At 47.3% G+C, this 17,395-nt stretch overlaps 1 protein-coding gene across 1 annotated transcript in view; it reads right to left on the reverse strand.

Moving 5' to 3' along the window:
- LOC124606383 overlaps positions 1–17,395 on the reverse strand; it is a 302,259-nt gene that overhangs the window by 67,144 nt on the left and 217,720 nt on the right. Inside the window, exon 5 of the mRNA XM_047138364.1 lies at positions 5,577–5,853. Within this exon, the coding sequence (XP_046994320.1) occupies positions 5,577–5,853 (277 nt within the window). The remainder of the gene's footprint in view (positions 1–5,576; positions 5,854–17,395) is intronic.

Here is a 17,395-nt window from a genome sequence, read left to right on the forward strand (position 1 = left end):
GGGCAAACATCTCAGCAGCATGGTTGTTCTGCGGGATCTGATTCTCAGTTAACGGCCTCGGCTGGATATGGGATATCTGAAAAAACTAGTGGGCTCTGTCTCGCCGAACTGTTACTATCTTCAAGATTAGGGGGGGGGGGGGGGAGGGGAGGGGTGTTTACACGGTATAAGCGTGACCATGTAAGTTATCACTTCCTGGTAGAATTACAGCACGCTCTTCCCACAATCATCTCGCGAATGACCGTTACGGGAAAATTATAGAAATCAAGAGCACATTCAGAGGCACGAATGTAATGAAAATGTTGACTTCAATCTGCTATGACCGAGCCGTAGGCCGAGTATTATTTGTGAACTATTGGTAATGACTGGTCAGTCGAAATTGCTATGGCCATATGCAGTAAATGTGAGGTTAGGCTGATATTAACTTTATATTTAAAAGAAATTTGTTCTCTAATCCTCTCTGCCAATAACAGAGCGAAACTGTACAGTTATATTTTTGTAGACAAGTATCCAGTAGACTAAGAATGAGGACGAGGGATTCCTAATTGGGAGGTGATTCCTATTTCTAGCTTCTGCATGGGTCTTATTTTTATATGCATCTTTCAATTCCTAACCATGACACTAGGGTGGGCTGATATAGAACTTTGATCTTTTCAGGAGGCTGGAAGTCGGATAGATGGGTTTACAATTTACTAAATTTGGCAGTGCAGTTCCACTTTTGGTATTCGCCTGAAACGCAAGGGAAACCTTTCAAAAACCTTTGTCGAAACTTTTGAATTGGAACTGTTTGATTTATTTGTGGGAAACTGTTGTCTACCTGTCCAGAAAAAAACAAACATATTTTCTACTGCTAGTGGCAGTGACTTAATGTGCCCTCCGCAGGGCAGGTGTGGCTCTGAGCAACAGCTTTTGACAGCTGCAGGGGCTCATGCACTGGACCCATGATCACCCTGCACTGAGACACTCCCTTAGGAATAACTGTTGGCCAAAGCATATGGATTTATGACCAAGTCTTAAGCCAGAAGTCCACAGAGGCTACGCCTGAATGTCAGCGTAAATTGTGCTAAAGGAAATATTAAATAAAATCAAAGTGAAATCCCCTCCCTCCCTCCTTGTTAAATTACCATCAGCCCAGTTGTTTTTTATAAAATTTTGCTTGTTGGCACCTTCAACTTCACACAAAAACTGTTTTCAAAACATAGCCTATAAATACGACATTGAGTTGTGTCGATATGATTCCCCTGGGGGGCTAGAATGCTCTCGAAGAACACAGGCTATTGAAAAATGAACTTCTATGTTGGGGTATTACAGCCCTGGTCAGTTAACCAGAGACTATTGTTCTTACTCTCAAGTTTATAGAGATCACCACTCTTCAGTGTGTTTTATTTTACAGGTTGGATTCCAGAGTTCGTAGCAAGTAGAACACAGCATCCTGATCTTAATGGAGAAAAGTCTCCAGACATTCCCAAAGAGTGTGTTACAGGACCATTACTGTTTACAATATATACTGGTGACCTAGTGGATAACGAAGCTGATGTATTCTGTTGGTGGGTGATTTTTCTGTACAATGAGAAACCAGACATCCACAATATTGAAGAGAAAAACTGGAAGATAATCGACGCTTGGTGCAGCTGATTCTACATAAGCAGATGACAGGTACAGTCCAAGCATAGCAGGTAACATTTGGCCAAGTCACTCAAAACAGCTGAGAGATGACGAGTCACTCTCTCACAATTTTTCGTATTCAAGGCTAACCTTTAACATTGATTTTACATCCAAGACATTTTATGAGACGACAGGAAGTTAACAATATGAGCAGGCATTGATGGGAGCATATACATTGTTAACACATGCAAGATTTTTATTGTGACTCCCTTCTGAGTTGAGAACAAGTTTGGTCGTTTAACAGCAAATCTTCCAGTGGAGATTTGAGGCTTGGAAGCCACGTGCAGGTATTAAGGAAAGGGACATCTCGAAGCACGTATTGGGGACAAAACGCTGGTCCCAAGGACTTATGTCACTGGTATGCAGACAACGCTTTTGGCCGAAGACGCGGAAAAACTGCCTACCTGGATTTACCTGTTAGGCGCCTGCAGCCACAGCAGCGCAGGGATGCAAGAGAAATCTAGGTCGCCCAACCAAGGCATTATCACATTGGAACAACCGAAATAAAATGTTTAAACGTACCTACGTTCTGTATTTTAATTAAAAAAACGTACCTGTTACCAAATGACCGTCTAAAATTGTGAGCCATATGTTTGTGACTATTACAGCGCCATCTGTCAAAAAGCGAAAAAAGTGTTCCAACTGAAACATTCATATTTCTTTACGGACTACACGAATATGTAATAAAAATGGGGGTTCCTATTTTTAAAAAACGCAGTTGATATCCGTTTGACCTATGGCAGCGACATCTAGCGGGCCAACCATGGCGCCATCTGGTTTCCCCCTTCAGGCTAGAGAAGTTTCGTTCTTTGTAGTTTTCTCGTTTGACGCTTGTTTCGTGAGATATTTGGCCCGGTCACAATCAATGGACCACCCTGTATATTATACACTGAAGCGCCAAAGAAACTAGTATAGGCATGCATATTCTAATACAGAGGTATGTAAACAGGCAGAATACGGAGCTGCGATCGGCAACGCCTATATAAGACAAGTGTCTGGCGCAGTTATTAGATCGGTTACTACAACTACAATGCCAGGTTATCATGACTTAAGTGAGTTTGAACGTGGTTACAGTCAACGCATGAGCGATGGAACACAGCATATCCGAGGTACTGACGAAGGGGCGATTTTCCCGTACGACCATTTGACTAGAGTACCGTGATATCCAGGAATCCAGTAAGACATCAGATCTCCGACATCGCTGCGGCAGGAAAAAGATCCTGCAGGAACGGGACCAACGACGACTGGAAAGAATCGTTCAACGTGACAGAAGTGCAACCCTTCCGCAAATTGCTGCAGATTTCAACGCTGCGCCATCAAGTGTCAGAGTGCGAACCATTCAACGAAACATCATCGAGATGGGCTTTCGGAGCCGAAGGCCCACTTGCGTATCCTTCATGACTGTACGACACAAAGCTTTACACCTCGCCTGGGCCCGTCAAGACCGACATTGGACTGTTGATGACTGGAAACATGTTGCCTGGTTGGACGAGTCCCGTTTCAAATTGTATCGAGCGGATGGACGTGTACGAGTATGGAGACAACCTTATGAATCCACGGACCCTGTATGTCAGCAGTAGACTCTTCAAGCTGATGGTGGCTCTGTGATGGTGTGGGACGTGTGCAGTTGGAGTGATATGGGACCATTGATACGTCTAGACACGACTCTGACAAGTGACACGTACGTAAGGACTCTGTCTGATCACCTGCATCCATTCATGTCCATTGTGTATTCGGACGGACTTGGACAACTCCAGTAGAACAATACGACACCTCATACGTCAAGAACTGCTACGGAGTGGCTCCAGGAACACTATCCTGAGTTTAAAAACTTCCGCTGGCCACCTACATCCCAAGACGTCAACATTATTGAGCATATGTGGGATGCCTTGCAACGTACTGTTCAGAAGAGATCTCCACGCCCTCGTACTCTTATGGATTTATGGACAGCCCTGCACGGTTCATAGTGTCAATTCCCTCCAGCACTACTTCAGACATTAGTCGAGTACATGCGACGTCGTGTTGCGGCACTTCTGCGTGCTCGCGGGGGTCTTACGCGATATTAGAGGTGTACGTTTCTTTGGCTCTTCAGTGTATAACGGTAATACAGAAAATGTTTTATATAATAATGTGTTTAGGTTAGTGTTTAGTACGCTGCTTTGAATAACTTTCAAGAAATTATGTAGTTCGAAATTTGTAGTTGGAAAAACATTTGTCCGAAAAGTTGAAATTTACGTGTTACGCAACTGATTTAAGTTCCCATAAAGTAGCAACAATGTCGTAAGTTACAGGATATAAAATCCCAATGTGTACTCACTAGCAGCATTTCATAGTGTTATGAACTCCGGTGTGCACATTACGGCCGTGCGAGAATGTAAATTATAGCCAATCCTGTTTCTTTCAGCCGTTTGGACATTAGTCTTTGTTTTTTCTCTTTCTTACAAGTGAATCTTTGCCTTTCTGTCTCGTCTTGATCAGTTTACTGTTGTTTTCTAGTTCTACCTGTAGTCTCACGAACCGTCTCGGGTCTGTGGTGACGGCAGAACGGCCAGCCAGTGAACGTGCGACGCTGTTGTTGTTGTGGTCCTCAGTCCTGAGACTGGTTTGATGCAGCTCTCCACGCTACCCTATCCTGTGCAAGCTTCTTCATCTCCCAGTACCTACTGCAACCTACATCCTTCTGAATCTGCTTAGTGTATTCATCTCTTGGTCTCCCTCTTCGATTTTTACCCTACACGCTGCCCTCCAATGCTAAATTTGTGATCCCTTGATGCCTCAGAACATGTCCTACCAACCGGTCCCTTCTTCTTGTCAAGTTGTGCCACAAACTCCTCCCAATTCTATTCAATACCTCCTCAGTAGTTACGTGATCTACCCATCTAATCTTCAGCATTCTTCTGTAGCACCACATTTCGAAAGCTTCTATTCTTTTTGTCCAAACTATTTATCGTCCATGTTTCACTTCCATACATGGCTACACTCCATACAAATACTTTCAGAAACGACTTCCTGACACTTAAATCAATACTCGATGTTAACAAATTTCTCTTCTTCAGAAACGCTTTCCTTCCCATTGCCAGTCTACATTTTATATCCTCTCTACTTCGACCATCATCAGTTATTTTGCTCCCCAAATAGCAAAACTCATTTACTACTTTAAGTGTCTCATTTCCTAATCTAATTCCCTCAGCATCACCCGACTTAATTCGACTACATTCCATTATCCTCGTTTTGCTTTTGTTGATGTTCGTCTTATATCCTTCTTTCAAGACACTATCTATTTCGTTCAACTGCTCTTCCAAGTCCGTTGCTGTCTCTGACAGGATTACAATGTTATCGGTGAACCTCAAAGTTTTTGTTTCTTCTTTGCTCATTTAACCATACAGTAAAGCTGCATGCCCTCGGGAAAAATTACGGATGTAGTTTCCCCTTGCATTCAGCCGTTCGCAGTACCAGCACAGCAAGGCCGTTTTGGTTAGTGTTACAAGGCCAGATCACTCAAACATCCAGACTGTTGCCCCTGCAACTACTGAAAAGGTTGCTGCCCCTCTTCAGGAACCACACGTTTGTCTCGCCTCTCAACAGATACCCCTCCGTTGTGGTTGCACCTACGGATCGGTCATCTGTATCGCTGAGGCACGCAAGCCTCCCCACCAATGGCAAGGTCCATGGTTCATGGTGCGACGCAATGGGATTGGAATATTACCGGCCATGCCCAAGCCCATCTACGAGCCTCTGTTTAAAACATCATGTAATTTCTAGGACTCCTCTCGATTTTCTGTACTTTTACTAGTATTAGGCTAAGCCTCTCTCAGAAAGTTGGTTATTTGGAAATTAACGTAGCTATAAGTGTAAATGCTTTTAGTTTCAATGTTCCCCGTTGGATGCACGGCTGCTCGCCGATTCCTTACGTGGGCAGATCGGTGAGCAGCAGCGTGGAGTCGGGTCCCGGCAGACAGAGCCCCTGGCGCGCGGCGCGGCGCTGGAAGTCTGTGAGCAGGTGGCGGCTGGAGGCGAGCAGGCAGGCGGCGCCCCTGGAGCCCGCGGCGCGCAGCAGGCCGGCCGCCGTCTCCAGCAGCAGCGGCAGCGCGCGGCCCTCCACGTCTGCCGGGCGCGCAGACAGCGACACCGGCAGCGCAGACCGCAGCTCCCCCAGCCGCGACCACACCGCCGACGACGTCACCACGCCTGCGGCACCCCGCAACGCTCTGCAGTTAACTCCACACCCTGCCCGGCCACCTCCCTCCGTATGCCGTCTACACTGCATACCTCATTGCCTCCGTAGGCTACCTTCATCAGTCTCACACAACCCTGTCGTAGTTACAGGAACCTGTAGCGGAAATGCCCTTGCCGACACTATGAAACAATATTAACGCTGACATCTTGGATATTCGGGAATCCAGCCGGTTGTTCGCGTCGTTCTCGCACGATATTTCAACAGCGTGCCTCGCTGTCTTCTTCAGGTGCTACCTGAGACTGGTCCTTGGGTCGATCGAGTCCAGTATTTATGCCTGGAAGGAGATGGGCGTTCCCTAATCTGCTCGCGCCGAGTCGAGTGTTCCGTCTATGGTCCGCGCCCGCCAGACTCGAAAAAAAAAAAAAATGCTCTGAGCACGCACTCGAGTGAGCGATGCAGCGCAAGTAGGACCACGCTACTCAAGCGAAGGGTGTGGCGGATCGCCGCCAGGCGGGACGGGCTCGGGCGACCGAGTCCGTCCCGTCTGCGGCCCCATCGGGCCCCCCACGTACGACGACGCAGCAAACGACAATGGACTACGTGACGGCATATTCTAGGGAAACAGGCCCGCTTACGGCGGCGCAGTTATACCTCATCCTGCACCGAATGTCACGGGATACTGATTACTGGGAACGTGCAGCCGACGAACGAGCTCTCCACTTGTTCCACCAGTACCTAAAGTCATTCGGTTGCGTGGTCAATGAAGAGGAGAGAGTACCGTCGCGAGCCCTGACAGGCGTGTTGAATACAGACGACACTGCTCTGTCAGCGGCGGCCCCGATGAGTGTTGCGCCACCAGTCCCAGTGACAGAAGAAACTGGTGCACTGCTGGCTGCCAATCCGGTCTCTTCCAGTGAAGAGGCCACAGATATACCGGCAACTGTACCGCCAGGCGTGACGAGAGAAGACGTCACCGTCCTGCCACGTGACGACACTATCATAGAGGCTAACCTTGGTGACCTGCTCGAGGCGGAAGCCATGGCAACACCGCAGCCCTCCAGGAAGAGGCCGGCAGCAACGGAGGAGGACGACTCCTCCACATTCTCTCAGTCTGTTTGCAGGAGAAGCCAGAAGCAGAAGATGGCAGACGACCCTGCCCCCACTGAGGCAGACCAGGCGCCAGACGATGGGTTCACCGTCCCGAAGCGGCGGTACACTGCTCGGGCCAAACGGCTCCAAACAGTGCAGCCGCTCCCCACGACGAACTCATTCATCGACGTCGACGAGCCAGAGGCCATGGAGGCCACTGAGCCACCCAAGAGGCGGGCACCCGCCCTACCACCGACAACTGTCTCATGGACGGACACTTACAAGTCCTTCCTTGATAAATTTGAGACAGTTGCATCCACTGCCAAGGTCAAATGTGTCGGGCGAGACCTATTACCGGGTTTCGACCGCCACCATGGATGACTACCGAGCAGCCATGAAGATCATTGAGACCGAGAAGCTACACTGCTTTACGCATAATGCGGAGCCCGTGAAGCAGCTGAAGGTGGTTTTCCGCCGACTCCCGCTGAAAATGGAGCCATCGCACCTCAAAGACGAACTGGCGGGGCTGGGCTACATGGCCAGCTCCGTGACCATCATGAAATCGCCCAGGATGAGGCGAGACATGCCTCTTTTCCTAGTTGACCTCTCGGACAACTTCGAAAACAGAAAAATCTTCCAGCTGCAGATGGTGGCCCGGATTGGGGTGGAAGTGGAGCCGCTCAAGGCCAAGGGGATGCATGCCCAGTGCTTCTCCTGCCAGGGCCTTGACCACGTGGCGCGCTACTGCTGCATGCCGGCCCGCTGTGTCAAGTGCGCTGACTCCCACCAGAGTCGGGACTGCACGAAGAAGAGAGAGGAGGCGCCAAAGTGCTGCAACTGTAGCGAGCCACATGTGGCGAGCTACAGAGGCTGCGCTGCGTTCCGACGCCGCCCAAGGCAAGTCGGACGATCAGCACCTGCCAGGAAGGTGCAACCTGGCACCAGCTACGCCTCCGCCACCAAGGGGGAGTCCGCTGACGCCACCACGAGACAAGTGGCCTTCCCGCCACTTCCGCAACGGGACTCGAACGAGACCGCACCATCCACCGCGCCTGGCTCGTCAGCCCCACAGGCTGACTCCCAGGCCGACCACCAAAGGGCGGACGACGCACTGCCCGTCCACTCAACACTCCCGCGCCACAGGCTGCTGGGCGCGCGGTCCAGCGAACGGACGCGATGGCGACGCCACGCCCGGCCGCCCCCGCGCCCGCTGCTGCGGCTGCACCCGCACCATCAACAGGACCAGGAGCCGCAGACCTGGGAGCCCTTCTGGGATCCCTCTCTGCCCTGCTCCAACAACTGCCCGTGCTAGTCACGTCAGTCACGGAGGCCCTCCAGGCTGCTACCGTCACCATGAAGCCGCACCATGGATAATCCACTCATCCATGGACTGACCCTTTGCGGCTTCAACACAAACAGCCTGTTCCCCAAACAAGGTGAGTTTCGCCAGTTCATGCAGGACGAGGCCATTGACCTCTGCCTGGTCGGCGAAACTCATCTTAAACCTGGGGTCCACGTGCGTGTAGCAAACTATGTTTGCTACCGCAATGACAGGCCAACAGCCGGCGGTGGCACCGCCATCTATGTACGTCCATCACTCAGGCACCACCAGGTGCAACTCCCAGAACTGGCAACCCTGGAAGCCACTGGGGTGACGGTCACCACGACAACCTGGCAGATCACGTTCGTGGCAGTATACAGGCCACCACGCGGACACCTCCAGGAGGCGGACGTCGACGCGCTGCTGACAGTTGGGGGGAGGGTGTTCATTGTGGGTGACTTCAATGCGAAGCACCCGGAATGGAACTCCTGTCTCACGAATGTCAGTGGCCGCCGACTTTCCCGCGCTGCCGGGAGGAACGGCGCCCTGATCCAGGGCCCACAGGAGCCCACAATCTACCCAGCCAGGGGACGGCCGGACGTGCTCGATGTCGCAGTCATAAAAGGCATCGGGCACCACACGACCGCCTACACGCGGTGTGCACTGTCGTCAGACCACCTGCCGGTGGTCTTCGCCATAGATGTCGCCGGAGCCACGCTGCCACCACGCCGACAGACGTACCGGCGCATGGACTGGAATCGATCGCGGGCACACCCGATCCAGACGCAGTGGACGCGGACGCCGCTCTGCGTGTCCTCTCCCGCCACTGCAAACAGCCGACGCAGGCCCCCCCCCTTCCCCAGCCAAAGGGGCCCAGGGACTTCTCCCGCAACCTACCGCCTCCGATACGGGAAGCAATCAGGGAGAAGAACAGGCTGTTCCGGGGGTGGCAGCTCACCCGCCAACCCGCGACGAAGCGACGCCTCAACCGCATGCAGAGAGACATCAAAGCAGTGGCTGAGGCGCACAGGAACAGCGTGTGGTCGGCCTTCGTCGCCTCCCTCAACCCAGAGGACGGCAGCACCTGGCGCACGGTGAAGTCGTTCCTGCGCCGACGACAGCGCATACTAATGCTGGTTGGGCAAGGCGTCGTCTGCAGCCCAGACGGAAAAGCAGGTGTCCTGGCGGACCAATTCGAATCGTCATTCACCCCAGTGGAGGACAATCTGGATGAAGACCACATCCAGCGGGTAGCCGAGCAACTCCCGGTGTTCCTGGATGCGAGGGACGACGGGGACGTAATCGAAGCCATCTCCGAAGCGGAGACGCTCAATACTAGGAAGGTTGGGGGCGCTGATGGGGTAACCAACCACCTGCAGAGGAACCTTCCAGCAGGGGCCCATCCGCTTAAACAATCGGCGCGGGTCTCCTATGAGCGGACTGTACAGTCCGACAATAGGCTCATTAGGGACTTGGGCCATCCTATTCACCACAGGCCAACCACGCGTTGGCCTGACCTGTTACGAGAATAATATCTCGTGACAGAAAGAGGACAACTCCACCCCAGAAAACACCTCAGGCCGATTCGGACCATGAGGAAGCCACTCCACAGATAGAGGATCATGCAGGAATAGCAGTATATGCTTAGTCTGCTCCCAACACGAGTCAGGGCAGACTCGTATGGGTAAGTGACAGTGACAGTGCTCTGAGCACTATGGGACTTAACTTTTAAGGTCATCAGTCCCCTAGAACTTAGTACTTAAACCTAACTAACCTAAGGACATCACACACATCCATGCCCGAGGCAGGATTCGAACCTGCGACCGTAGCGGTCACGCGGTTCCAGGCTGTAGCGCCTAGAACCGCACGGCCACTCTGGCCAGCCCGCCAGACTTTGCTTCAATGGACCCCTCCAGTCGCGGATGTTCCGACTGCCGTCCACGCCCGTCCTCAACGGTTGTGGTTGTCATCTGAGATGTGTCAGACCCGATCTGAGATGTTGGGTACTCTGTCTCATGACTGTTACTATGATTTCCACTTCTGTTTCGTGCTGGAGCGCCCATAGTAACAGTCATGAGACAGAATACCCAATATCTCAGATCGGGTCTGACACACCTCAGATGATGACCACAACCGTTGACGACGGGCGCGGACGGCAGTCGGAACATCCGCGACTGGAGGGGTCCATTGAAGCCCAGGCTGGCGGGCGCGGACCACAGAGAGATCACTCGACTCGGCGCGGAACGAAGACGGAACGCCCAGCTCCTTCCAGGCATAAATACTGGACTCGATCGACCCAAGGACCAGTATCAGGTAGCACCTGAAGAAGACAGCGAGGTACGCTTTTGAAATATCGTGGGAGAACGACGCGAACATCCGGCTGGATTCCCGAATATCCAAGATGTCAATAGATCGTCGGTGAAGCATGAAGAATTACATTATAACATTAACGCTGTCTTGACGAGGTATAGTGATGCACAAAAGTCTTAACAAAAGTGCCAATAAGCATCACCTTCTACCAAATTCTCGAAACAGACGAAGTGTTCACTAATTTCTGATGCAGAAGTGCTATCTAACGTCAGTATACTAAAATAAAAACCTCTCAATGAACCCGAAAATAAATAAATTAATAAATTAAGATTATGGCTACTACAGTTTGTTTAATATACCAGGTGATCAAAAAGTCAGTATAAATTTGAAAACTGAATAAATCACGTAATAATGTAGATAGAGAGGTACAAATTGACACACATGCTTGGAATGACATGGGGTTTTATTAGAACCAAAAAAATACAAAGGTTCAAAAAATGTCCGACAGATGGCGCTTCATCTGATCAGAATAGCAATAACTATCATAACAAAGTAAGACAAAGCAAGGATGATGTTCTTTACAGGAAATGCTCAATATGTCCACCATCATTCCTCAACAATAGCTGTGGTCGTGGAATAATGTTGTGAACAGCACTGTAAAGCATGTCCGGAGTTATAGTGAGGCATTGGCGTCGGATGTTGTCTTTCAGCATCCCTAGAGATGTCGGTCGATCACGATACTAGGATTTTCGGTAGCCCAAATTCTGCAGTTGTGGGCGTTGACAGACCCTCGGAGCGTGAAATGAGCTTCGTCGATCCACAACACGTTACTCAACCAATCGTCATCTTCCGCCATCTTTAGTAACGCCCACACCACAAATGCCCTCAGCTTCACTAAATCGCCAGGTAACAGTTAATGATGCCGATGGATTTTGTACGGATAGCATCGGAGGGTACGCCTAAGTGCCAACCAAATAGTAGTGTATGCAATGCCGGTGCGACGTGCGACTGCACGAGCGCTGACTTGCCCGTGCATAGACGAACCCGCTACAGTCTCCATTTCTTCCTGAACTGTCTCAGCAGCATTACGGCTTGTGCTCGGTCGGCCACTACGGTGTCTATCGTCCAAACAATCCGTGGCTTCCAACTTCGAAATCATTCTCGCCACAGCTGCATTTGTCAACAGACCTTTACCCGTTCGAATCCCCTTCCTATGGCGATAGGATCGTAACGCTGAACTAGCACATTCCCTGTTCTGATAATACAGCTTCACTAAAAGCGCCTTTTCAGGTAACGTAAACATGCTGCGACTGCTGGTGCCTCTGATTCTCTCTCTCATTACAGCTCCTTTTATACACGATTGTCATGCACAGTCACTGACGTTTTGCTGTCCATCGCCATCTGTCGGACATTTTGTGAACTTCTTTTTTTGTTTTAATAAAGCCCCATGTCATTCCAAGCATGTGTGTCAATTTTTACCTCTCTATCTACATTATTCCGTGGTTTACTAAGTTTTCAAATTTATACTGACTTTTTGATCACCCGGTACGTGGGATGACTTTTCAATCTGTACGTAAAATAATCTGACATAATAACAGTTTGTTTAACATATGTGGGCTGACTTTTCGATGTGTACATAAAATAATCCTTTGTACAGCTACGGCTGAAAGGAACTGAAATGTTTTGAACCATTTGTCATACAAAAAAATATTTAAATAGTCATCACTCTTTTACTGCAGTTCACAAATGACAAGACATAACACAAAACTAACTAAACAATATGTAAAAGTATCACACTGTAAGGATTTCATAGACTTGCTTCGTCTAAAGAAAGTGCGTTGGTCGACACATGCACGTAAAGCTTCATTAGTGAAAAAAGCAAAAGACAGTTGTAACATAGGAAACACAACACTCTTCCGTGCGTAGTTGGCAGACGTACTTGCCACATGTCGCTATGTTAATGTGGCACACTTTTCCTTGAGAGTATCAACTGCATATTGGCAGCCGAAATAGGAATTTTTCTGCAGGGCTGATTGTTCCAACGCTAGTGCTTGGCTACCTACTCTGATCTCAGCCGAGCTTCGAGGGGCTTTCCTATAAACAAAAACTTCGACTTAAATTGTTGCAGAAATTGTTGGGCAGCAAGAATGTGGAAGAGGAATCTCGGTCTGCATATTATCTATACTTTTTTCAGGCGATACTTCCATATTCGTCAAAAAGTTACCCTTTATTTTGTTTCAGATTATTTTGGTATTGCTGTCGTACTGTACTGACACCTATACATAACAAATAATGTGCATATCTGTAAAAAAAATGTGCTGTGAATATCCCAACGCACTAGTATGAGAGTCTCACAAGTAAACTTCAATTTGTGGATTTCAGTATATCCACTCCTTGTATTTATTCTGATTTAAATGCAAAAAAAAATTATTGGCGTTTTGTAGAGGAATATGAGGAAAGCAGAGGCTTCGTTAACGCAGATACTGATGAAAGGAAAGCCGCCAATGCTTACACTGTGTAGCTACAAAATGACTTTCACTGCCACGAAGCTGTCTACTATGTGAAGCATCGACAGCCAACTCCTAAAATATAGTCATTACCAGAAGTGTTAATAACGCTGCTCGATTGTTCCTTTTATGGTTACGATGCGGGTTTCAAAAGTTTTTGTTAAGGCGGTTAAGATTTTGAACGAGAGTTAACTGGATGATGAATCGACGACGTAAAGTCACTTGCAGTTGTATAGGGTATGCAATCTGATTCATGTTGACTGAGTACCTTCTGCTATAACATTAGCTTAGTTCCAGTTGTATGGGGTTTTCCCGCGATCACTAAGTAGTCGCGAAATAGGAATTGACTATTAATTCGTGCGGGTCTAGGCGGTGCAGTCTGGAGCCGGGCGACCGCTACGGTCGCAGGTTCGAATCCTGCCTCGAGCATGGATGTGTGTGATGTCCTTAGGTTAGTTAGGTTTAAGTAGTTCTAAGTTCTAGGCGACTGATGACCTCAGAAGTTAAGTCGCATAGTGCTCAGAGCCATTTTTTGACTATTACTCTCATGCATGGGGTAGTCCACATAAAGGAACTGTGGGCTCACGAAACTTTGGAGGGATCATTTGTTGATCAATAAGTTGGTAACACATCGAACCGTTAAGATTGAATGATGGGTAAATGGAAGAAAAGTTTGGTCAGTGCGAAGCAGCTCACCCATAACAGAGCCTTGTCTATTGGTAGAGGTTTCTGGATCTTTTATGCGGAACGATTGTAATATGTTTGCATTGAAAGCTTAGGAAAGACTCAGATGCCTTGTTTGAGGGAGAAACGTAGGATACTGTTGTGGTGTCCGATAATTCGAGTCACAGTACTAGTACCCAACTCAACTTATAGATCGTAAAACCGCCAATTATATTCCATGGTACAGAACGAGAAAAAGAACAGTGCTATTTTTCACATAATGAAAGTGTTGTTTCTAGTTTACTCATTCCTAGGGAAACAACTTTAAGGGTAAAGAGATCGATAGCAACCAGTACCTAAAGGGATTGAAGTTTGTTATACTAAAGAAAATTCCTAACTGATAGCGATAAAGTGGTGGGTGGAACTACTTACTTTTTAATTACTTTTTTTAAGGAATGTTAGAGCCGGCCTCTGTGTCCGAGCGGTTCTAGGTGCTTCAGTCCTGAAACGCGCTGCTGTTACCGTTGCAGGTTCGAATCCTGTCTCGGGCATGGACGTGCGTGTGATGTCCTTAGGTTAGTTAGGTTTAAGTAGTTCTAAGTCTAGGGGATTGATGACCTCAGATGTTAACTCCCATAGTGCCTAGAGCCATTTGAATATCAGAGTCACTGGGAACGTGGTGGTGGTGGTGGTTAGTGTTAGTGTTTAACGTCCCGTCGACAACGAGGTCATTAGAGACGGAGCGCAAGCTCGGGTTAGGGAAGGATTGAGAAGGAAATCGGCCGTGCCCCTTCAAAGGAACCATCCCGGCATTTGCCTGAAACGATTTAGGAAAATCACGGAAAACCTAAATCACGATGGCCGGAGACGGGATTGAACCGTCGTCCTCCCGAATCCGAGTCCAGTGTGCTAACCACTGCGCCACCTCGCTCGGTCCACTGGGAACACGGCGAAACCCGAATGCAGTTACTGTACTCTCGAAGAAGAAATAAATTTTTAACCTTCTTTATAACATAAACTTTAGTGAAATATTTGTTTTGCTAGTTTGACCTCATACTGTATTATAAAAGAGTATTGGATGAAGTCCTTGTAAAAGAATTGTTATAAGTAGAACACTTACGGATCGATGAAAGACGAAGACATATAGGTGCATTACTCATTGATGACAGATAATTACAGGCTGGAACTGAACTGTAATATTAAAAGATAAATGGGTATCAGATCACGCAGTTAGATCACGATTTATTAAACAATGATTATAGAGGGAGGGAAATATCAATAGTATTATCTATTTGTTGTGAAGCATCAAAAGAATATAGTTTGAAATTTATCTTTATTTTAGCGGCAGTTTTCTGTGACTGGGGAGTTATTATATCTCTGGATTATTACTAAGTTTAATAAGAAAGAAAAGAGTTGTTATGAAGGTCCCTGATTTACATAATGATCGTTCTCTAATGTTAAAAGGGAAGATCTAATTACTAGTCTGTGTTAACATGGCAATTAGGAATCTTCAATAGGGTAAGGTAAATCTTGTATTACTTAACAATTAGGTGTAAAGAAGTCGTACATTACACTTAGCTAGCATAATTACGCCCAATCGTGTTTTTTTTCTTCAGTATACCATGCAAAAACTTTTATGAGCATAAAATGATTCCTTTCATAAAAATATACTAATTCTTTCAAAGGGAGTAATTCCGGTATCTAACGTCTGGCCGTTTCATTCTCAAAAAGAATAATTATGACCAGTACTAGGGTTGAAATCAAATTGTATGGTTGCAGGTTTTGACTGATCGCATACTAGTCGGAGGCTGCTTGCACTCATAAAAATTTTATGCATTGCTTCCGAAGGAGAAAAAGATAAGCGGATAACGCCAGGGAATACTTTGGTGCAGTACAAAGGACAGCTAGGTTATCTGGAGATCGCTGAAGTTAAATTGGCTGTTAAATGACGGGACAGACGTTCGTGGTACACACTGCCGTTGAGGAGACTTACCCAATAATATAGTCAGATGAATTTATGGTGGAGCAGTGATCCTAACGCAAGACGTAAATTTTGAGAGTTGCAACAAAATCCAGTCCATGGCGCTGACAATTCTGAAAGGAACAAACATAAATGGACGAGTTCGTAGTGTACGCAACTTGGGTAGGAATCGTTTTACATAGTGTTTATTATCCTGTATGATTTCAGCCAGCGACTAAAATATGTACAGTATATTGTACGCGGCCAGCCAGCACAGATAGTGCCAGATAAATGTTCTTGCATTATACGTTTGCCATTGCAGTCAATAGTATAACAGTGTGTTAGTTATCAAAGAACCCTTATCCCAGTCTCGCCCACCGTCAACACAAGTGTTTAGATTACGTCACTGACACTCGATTCCTAAAGAAAAATGTTTCACTTTACGAAAGGTGTAAACATAATCAGCCTCTAAAGACCGGTTGCAGCTGTGATATACTGTGGCAATAATAAGAATGGCAGTATCATTTTAATGAAAATACCGTTCAAACGGCTCTGAGCACTATGGGACTTGAACTCAGAACTACTGAAACCTAACTAACCTAAGGACATCACACACATCCATGCCCGAGGCAGGATTCGAACCTGCGACTGTAGCGGTCGCGCGGTTCCAGACTGTAGCGCCTAGAACCGCTCGGCCACTTCGGCCGGCGTTAAAATACGGGACATGGAGTTTGTGGAAGAAGGTAAGCAACGAAAGATTATGTTTTGTATGGAGTATAAAATCTAAAAAAAATAACGGAAACGTCAACTAGGCAGATTATGGAAAAGGTGTACTTTCAGAAATTATTAATTGCGGTTCCAATTGTATGCAAGGTTCTGCAACAGAGCTGTTATTCTGTTATTGTCGTTACCTTAATTAATAATTACAATAATTTTGTTTTCCTGACCGTATGAATATAATTCACTTAAGTGTTGGGTATCGGGACGAATCGTTATCGGTCCCTTCAGTAGAGCACGGAAGTAATCAGAGTTAGATATGAGTATTAAATATTGAATCGTATGACACTGAAATGGATACAATTTTCGAATTGTACATTACGTTTGTGTCTGGGTAGTAAAGAGACTGACAATTGTATTAACTTATCGTCGCCTTTAGCTATCACTGTAGCAGGGGTCATATGTAAGAAGGGCTTGGACTCCAGTGTTTCTGAAATTGTGAGTTTGTGAACAGCTCGCGTAGGTCTGTTGTGAATATTTCGCCTTAGTGAACTGATGCCACTGACGATGTGAACTATTGATTATGCAAGTACGTGAAGGCCAACTGACAAGCTATATCTTGACAATTAATTATCCAACCGGACCAAGGGGTAACTGGGCTCTCGTCTACCACAAGATCTGGCATTGCTTCATATTGAATGGTGAAGAGAACCAATACTCCTTTTACTATTACTAACGCTTCTCTCTCCATCTGGTCTACAGTGGCGAGCCTTAATTGCCGTGAGCAAGGAAGGGTAGCTGTCTGCAGCGAATAACTAGTACCATTACCGGCTGGGTCCAGGATCGTACGGGTACTGTAATTTTCCAAAATATATTAACTTTGTATTCAGTAATGCCATTCAACCTTATGAAAGTCTGTCCTGCCTAATTTGATGAGAAGATATCTTTAGACAATTGATTCGGCCACACATGATGGTTGCGGAGGA

Source organism: Schistocerca americana, chromosome 3, assembly GCF_021461395.2.
Source record: "Schistocerca americana isolate TAMUIC-IGC-003095 chromosome 3, iqSchAmer2.1, whole genome shotgun sequence".
Lineage (NCBI taxonomy): Eukaryota > Metazoa > Arthropoda > Insecta > Orthoptera > Acrididae > Schistocerca > Schistocerca americana.